This window comes from Misgurnus anguillicaudatus, unplaced genomic scaffold, assembly GCF_027580225.2.
Source record: "Misgurnus anguillicaudatus unplaced genomic scaffold, ASM2758022v2 HiC_scaffold_27, whole genome shotgun sequence".
NCBI classification, from domain to species: domain Eukaryota; kingdom Metazoa; phylum Chordata; class Actinopteri; order Cypriniformes; family Cobitidae; genus Misgurnus; species Misgurnus anguillicaudatus.
Window position 1 is genome coordinate 2,511,358 of NW_027395277.1, and position 8,161 is coordinate 2,519,518.

Genomic DNA, 8,161 nt, shown 5'->3' on the forward strand with positions numbered 1-8,161 from the left:
ATGGGCTAATATGTTGGGGTTTTCTTTATTTATTGCAAATGTCATATACACCAAACACGTGAACGTGGTACAATCTCATTTCTTCATTAATAACATACATACAGTTTACATCAGTCAATAAAATCTAAGAGCTTACAATAAAACTAAATGCACATTTATAAACTTTCATTTTCCCAGATGAAATGTTTAGTCAATGAAAATGAGTTTATTTGGATGTTCCTATGCTCTTATATGCTGCCTTGTGTGTGTGTTTTTGTTCGCTGTACATCATTTTGTCTTTGCACATCATGCCTGATCTCGCGTCATTGCCTGTGAAACATGTGACCCTGTCTGTGAAATCCAGGCTAAAGTCTCATAATCTTATTATAAGATTAAGAACATCAAAGTAGTCATAGCCATGGCTTTTTAAACAATGATTTCAGTCCTTGTCATGGTCTTACTCGGTCAATATTAAAAATATCAAGGTTATATTTTCACAGAATTTCCTTTACATCATGAAGGAAAACTTAATAACAGCAAATCACTATAATGTCTTTAGCTATAAATGGGTGACAGCCTTAAAAACCTTTGAAAAAAGTACACTATTGACTTTATAAAAGTACATTCTGTGAAAGTTTAACCTTGATATCTTAAATATTGACTGAGTAAGACCAAGTCAGTGATTGAATTGAATGTTTATGAAGCCTTCTGGTATTTTGTGCTCCTAATCTCATAATCAGATTATGAGACTTTAGCCTGGATTTCAAAGAGGGGTCACATATAAGAACGGCTCGAGTCGTTTATGTGTCGCAGTTTAGCTCCAAACACTGGATTCTCCTCAAAAAGGTATTTGTCTTTTATTAAATGTCCATTATTATATCATTGTGTTTGATTATAGGAATGATTCCAGGTGCTGTGTTATTTTTGGGATGTTTAAAGAAAAGAAATAGGAGTTTTTTTCTTTGATCTCTTTCTCTGTCTCAGTATTTCATAATGTTACATGCATTACATTTAAATCACATTTGTTTGTATAGAGCTTTTCACAGTACATACACGTGTATGTTTCTAGATTTCAAAACAAAAATAGCAATAGATGCAATGAGTATGTTGTGATCATTATGATTACAATATTTAAACATAAATTTGGCAATTCTGTAATATTGATTTAAAGCAAACAGAATAAAATTATGGAAAAGAAGAAATAAAGTGAACAATGTGTCTTTAAATAAGCTAAAAAGGAACTGACATTTTAATGCATCCACTGGTTTCATAATAAATGCAGTTTAAAGCTATTTATATAAAGAGTCACTAGATGGCACTGCAGCACAGACACAATAAACCCGCTTTCAATGATTACGTGTTGATGCATGGCATGGATGCATGGAAATGGGGATCAGGGACTTTGAAGCCCAATAAATGCATCCATCCTTCACAGAAGTAATCCACACGGCTCCAAATGGTTAATATAAATGATTTTGCGGGTAATCGATGCAATATCGTAAGAAAAACATCCATATTTTAAACTTTATAAACTATAATAACTAACTTCCGGTAACGGCGCCATCTTGGACTCACGCGATTCACGAGCGTCACTGCTCAACGGTACCCATGGCAACAAACGCGCACTACGCTTAAACTGAATCCAAGATGGCGCCGTTACCGGAAGCTAGTTATAGTTTATAAAGTTTAAAAACTGGATATTTTTCTTACAAAACTGCATAGATTACCCACAGAAGACCTTTATTAATCCACTGAAGATGTTTGGTGAAGGATGGATGCACTTTTGGGGGTCAAAAGTTGTTTGCTGATCACTGTTTTGCTTGGAAGAGCAAGGACATACTAATAAACTACCACACATGCAACATTACAGACTAGGGCTGTGCAAAACTATCGATATTTCGGTCTCTACTATCGATATTTTAAAACCCATCAAATCCCTCTGTGTGCGTCAAACGACCTCCTCCGCCCACTGCTGTAGTTGTCACTGTCCAGTTGTCTGCCATATACGGCCATTCGGCCAATGTCTCAGAAGTCAGAGAAATTTTAAAAACAGTTCGGCTCTATTTTTAAAAAACATTTTTTATAAAAAAAAAAGAAAAAGTATTGCAATGTATGGCCAATTGCCAATACCCAGCCCTATTACAGACAGTACTAAAATACAACCTTTAGGAAAATACAGTGACACCGCTAAAGCTGGGCAACACAATTAAAAAGTGCAGGTAAATGTTGTCCATGTATGTACAATATCCCATGAAAAATCTGTGAGTTTTGTTATTGATTTGAGACAGACAGCATTTCTGTAGGTAGGGGATTGACTTCATCTCTTCACAGGTCATGGGTCACCTGAAGACATCTTAACACATTATACCATAGACATATGGTTTAAGTTAATTCAGTCTGATTCTCATGTTTAAATCATTTTAAAATCTGTTTTTTATTTCTCTTTAGGACTTCTGGAGAGATTACTTGCACGTTTCTTTTCAGCAACATCATCAACTTGATATTGACCCATGGATTTTGTTTGTAGATAGGAAATTGTATTTCTCAATGTAACCAAACCATTAACTGAGCTCCAATTCAGAAATAAACACACAGATGTCTCACCCAGTGGTTCAAGTGGAAAGACAAAGTCTTAGTGGGCGTCCAAGGACTGTAATACCTATAGAACACATCGTATATCTACTGAAGATTGGGCTTCCTGTCAAAACTATTTCTCGTTTGCTGGGAGTTTCTCGAGCGACACTCTTTAGGAGGCTGACAGAGAACAACCTAACGGTTCGAGGACTGTACAGTAGCTGCACCGATGAAGAACTCGATCAACTTGTTTTAAAAGTAAAGGACATGATGCCGCATGCAGGTTACAGGTTGATTAAAGAAGCACTGAAAGCACAAGGTTACCGACTACAGTGGAACAGAGTACAAGCAGCGATACAGCGAGTAGAAAGTGTTGGGATTCACTCAAGAACCACTCAGTTGGGAACAAACTCAGTGCCGTGCCCAAAGTATTTAGTACATATAGACACAAACCATAAACTTGTCAGGTAACCTGATGTGGCTTTAACTTTGTTCTTTATTATGAATACATTTAACATTCTTGATGGATGTAAATGAGCGTTGTTTTTATGCTACTGTATTCAAATAGTGTTTAATAGCATGTTTTTTTCTTCAGGTACAATATTGTTATCTTTGCAGGCATTGATGTCTTTTCACGTAAGGTAATATGCTTTATAATATGCTTTATATTCATATGCTTTTTCTTGATGAGCAAAACGACCCAAGAAAAAAGTCAAAACCAAAAATATCAAATTTAAGTGATTTTGTGCATAAAACAAGCAAAAAAAATCTGCCAATGGGGTAAGCAAATTTTTCTTGAATTGTTTTTGAAATTAGTGTTTAAGAAAAATGTTCAAGATTTTTTTGCTTAACCCATTGGCAGATTTTTTTCTTGGGTCGTTTTGCTCATCAAGAAAAAGCATCTTAATTTAAGAATTTTTAGATATTTTTACTGAAAACAAGACAAAAATACTAAGAATTTTTTTCTTGAAAATCTTTTTGCAGTGTAGTGTAATGGTAATGTACTTCAATAATTATGACAAAACCAGATAAAGTTTTGTAGGGTATACTAAAACATTTAAATAATATTTGTAATAATAAGTAAATGTAATTGTTTAAAAACATGTTTTAATGTGGTGTACGCCTTTTTCAGTATGAACTGTTTATTAAAGTATGATTATAATTTTTTATTACTGGTTAAAATGTTAGTTTTGCTCAAATAGTTTTTTTGTAAAACATTGTCCTTGTGTTGTTTTGTATAGATAATGTACCTGAGAGCTGCAGACAACAACCGATCTGACACAACCCTGTCTTTCTTCAGCCAGGCTGTTGAGAAATTTGGATGCCCACTAAAGTAAAAGCATTCATTAAGCTTTTATAAATGTGACTTAGAATAAACATTACTGGTGTGCATCTTGAGACAAAACAAGTTGGGGTTGTTTTAGTTAAAGGGATAGTTCACCCAAAATGAAAATGATGTCCTCATTTTCTCATCCTCATGTTGTTCTAAACCTGTATGAATTAATTTTTTCTCACCAACACAAAAGAAGATATTTTAATAAATGATGGCAAACAGTTGATGGTACCCATTACATTCCATCTTATTTGTTTTTCCTACTATGGAAGTCAATGGTTACCATCAGCTGTGTGCTTACCACCATTTATCCTATCTTCTTTTGGGTTCAGAAAAAATACATTCGTAAAGGTTTTTTGGGTAAACTATCCCTTTAAGACAGATCAAACATGCATTTTAATCTGGGACAAAACATACACTGTAAAAAAAATGATTTTCAAGAAAAAAAATCTTAGTATTTTTGTCTTGTTTTCAGTAAAATTATCTAAAAATTCTTAAATTAAGATGATTTTTCTTGATGATTAAAATGACCCAAGAAATAAGTCTAGTTTTTAGACCAAAAATATCAAATTTAAGTGATTTTGACAATGGGGTAAGCAAAAAAATCTTGAACATTTTCTTAAACACTAAATTCAAGAAAAATTCAAGATAAATTTGCATACCCCATTGGCAGATTTTTTTGCTTGTTCATGCACAAAATCACTTAAATTTGATATTTTTGGTCTAAAAACTACTTATTTTCTTGGGTCATTTTACTCATCAAGAAAAAGCATCCTAATTTAAGAATTTTTAGATATTTTTTTTTACTGATAGCAAGACAAAAATACTAAGATTTTTTTTCTTGAAAATCATTTTTTGAAGTGTAAGCGCCTTCACTGCAAAAAATGACTTTCTCACTTAGTATTTTTGTCTTGATTTCAATAGAAATATTTTAAAATGATGATTTATCTTGTTGAGCAAAATGACCTAAGAAAAATATACAATTTAAGTAAATTTGAACTTAAAACAAGCAAAAATATCTGCCAATGGGGTAATAAAAAAAAAATTTAAAAACAAGTTTTCTTTTTTCTTAAACACTTAATTTAGGCAACATTTTCTCACTCCATTGGCAGATAATTTTGCTTGTTTCAAACACAAATTCACTTAAATTGTGTATTTTTTTGTCTAAAAACTAGACTTATTTTCTTAAGTCGTTTTGCTCATCAAGATAAAGCATCTTAATTTAAGATTTTTTTAGATATTGCTACTCAACACAAGACAAAAATACTAAGCAAGAAAGTCATTTTTTGCAGTGTTGTCCGTGAAACAGGTTCTGTTTACATTTAGTTTGATATTACACACATAAGCATTTTTTAAAATCGCAGCTAATGAGATATGAATGTAAATTTCTGTCTCTTTATTGTTTTATTATTGTATAGAGTTCAAGCTAATCACGGAGGAGAAAATAATGGTGTGGCTCGGTTGATGTTTACTGTACGTGGATCAGACAGTAACTGTTTTATAGCAGACAAAAGTGTCCACAGTCACAGGTAAGATTGTTTATTTCTTTAAATGTATACTTTAATCACAAAGTTTTAATGTAATTCGTCTGGGGTTTTTGTTTTAGATTAGAGAGCCTATGGCGTGATCTCTGGATAGGGGTCACTGGCTTATTCTACCATATTTTACACACACTAGAGGAACAGGACATGCTGGATCTGAGTAGCGCTCTTCAATTATTTTGCTGCCATTTTGTGTTTTTGCCTCGACTGCAAGCAAACCTAGATTTGTTTCATGAGAGATGGGACAATCACCTGCTGACAACGGAGCAAAACCTCACACCAAACCAGCTGTGGGAGATCGGACAGATGGAAAATCCCATTGCTAAAACAGAGGTATTAAAGTAATTATATATTAAAAATAACATCAGAGACTTGAATGCTATTTGTGTTGTATTTATAATAACCAAATGAACTGTGAATTATGATGATGTAAATAATAAACCTTATGTTTTATGTTAGGAGATGACCATTCCTGATATCAAAAGAGAGGATAGTGGATCTATCGAAGATAAACACACGGCGATGAATGATCCACAGTTTAAAGGGCCTATAAGTCCTGAACATATGGAGCAGTTAAGACAAAGTATTAATCCTTTACAACCCTCCAAGTACAATGGCATGGACATTTATATGAGCACAGTTCAGTTTGTGCAAAATCTGCATACTGAAAAGTAGATCTTGTTGCATGTACTGTGCTTTTCATTATTTTTTAAACTGTGTATACTTTTTTACTAGTAGATCATTCATCAATAAACACAATTTCTTGTATAATCTTTTTTGTTGAGCACATTACAATGAACATTAAGTCCTTAAATACAAAGCTAGCAAAGGACAAACCCACCCTCTACAGACATTAGACCTATCATCATGTCTGCTGTTAAAGCTGAGAAATATGTTTAATAACAAGTATGCTTTTTGTTTTGGTTGACTCCACTTGACTGAACAATTACCAGGTTAACTTTGCACAACTTTCCAGCTTCTTTATTGTTATAATGAGTTTGATAAACACTGATTGTTATGACTTTTACCTGTGAGTAAATCAATATCACCTCCATCTGTCATGTGCTTAACATTGTATGAGATGTTCCTTGAAAAATACTGTTTGTTTGCTGAAATATGTTGGATATAATAAACTGAAATAAATGTGCAGTTATATTTTGTTTTTAAGTTAGCACATGACTGTTTACTCCACATACAATAGAAAAAGATGAATATTTATGAAATACTAATACAGAGATGTTACTGTTTTGTATTTTTTAAACAACCCTGTAATAAGATTCAGTTTCTATTATACACTGCAAAAAATTATTTTCAAGAAAAAAATTCTTAGTTTTTTGGTCTTAAAACTAGACTTATTTTTTCAAGAAAATACATCTTAATTAAATATATATTTTTAAAAATACAAATCTTACTGATAAATCCAGCTAAAACCAGCATAAGCTGGTAGCTGGTTTTAGCTGGTTGTAGATGGCAGTAGCTGGTTTAAGCTGGTCCTCCCCGTCTGGCAAAGCTGGTTTAAAAAGTGATCAAAGCACAGCTAGACCAGCTTGCTACACCAGCAAAACCAGCTAAAACCAAGCTGGGAGACCAGATACAACCAGCTCACCAGCTTATGCTGGTCTTAGCTGGAATTTTCAGTAGGGTAAGAAAATATTTTTTGCAGTATAATGACTGTATGTATGTAAGTAAAACAAATCCAAACATTTAACTGACCAGTCCAACATTAAATACACTGAAAAAAATTCAATTTACTACATTTTTTTTAAACTTAAGTTGTTGCAATCAATTTATTTAAGCTACATTTAACCAATTGTAAAATACAATAAAAAAAGTTTTGTTTAAATGTAGCTTAAATAAATTGATTGCAACCACTTACCTTTTTTCAGTGTAGTCTCAAACCAAACTTTTACTATTATTGCTGCGTTCCAGGCAGGCTTTTAAACTCGTGAGTTACGACTTCAAAACCACGACTCACGACCTTATGCGTTCCAGGCAGCCTGTAACTCGTGTTTTTACAACCTTCTACCGGTGAAAGTGCACTGGAACGGCAGTCAAACCCGTGACTTCCCACCCGTGAACTCGTACTAGATCGATGTACTCCCAGTTCAGAGTCGTGACTCGTGGTTTTGAACTCGTGAGTTACGGGTTACCGGTTGCCTGGAACGCAGCATAATTTCTCTCATTATATTGTAGTCCAACATATTAGTTTCCTAGCAATAATATTATAGGTAATTGTAAGAGAAAATAAATATCCAGCTATCTCCAACCCCCATTCCCCCCTATCGTGTTACAAGTCGTTTTTGTTCATGTTGTAAGATGTATTGACTATGTGCTTATGTTGCTGAGGTGTTTTTTCCCTGTTCCCAAACTGTACTCCTTTTGGAGCACAGTCTGGGGGTTTGTTTTTTTAACCTACCCTCCCTCATGTAATGCTGTACTTCTTCTCAATGCTCTGTCGATCTGTTCTGTCTACCCTCCCTTGTTTTTTTTATGTATTGTATGTATGGACAGGTTGATGGCTGTAATTTCGTTGTACTTGTACAATGACAAATAAAGCTTCATTCATTCAGTAGTGAAAAACTTTATTGAATTAAAGTAGGCTTCACACAAGTAATGACCCTGTGATTTGCTGTTTTATAAGATGGGTAACAGCGCCACCTACTGCATATACCATGTTACTGGCGGGGAAGCGTTGCCTCTTAATTGACTAGATAACTAGTCAGTGGCTGGTAAA

At 33.6% G+C, this 8,161-nt stretch overlaps 1 protein-coding gene across 1 annotated transcript; it reads left to right on the forward strand.

Moving 5' to 3' along the window:
- Positions 1-2,574: 2,574 nt before the first annotated feature.
- Positions 2,575-6,558, forward strand: LOC141362451 (uncharacterized). The gene is made up of 5 exons (XM_073864541.1): positions 2,575-2,895; positions 3,795-3,886; positions 5,305-5,415; positions 5,493-5,760; positions 5,887-6,558. Exons 1-5 carry the CDS (start codon positions 2,575-2,577, stop codon positions 6,100-6,102), a joined length of 1,008 nt encoding a protein of 335 aa, XP_073720642.1. The 3' UTR covers positions 6,103-6,558.
- The last annotated feature ends 1,603 nt before the right edge of the window (positions 6,559-8,161 follow it).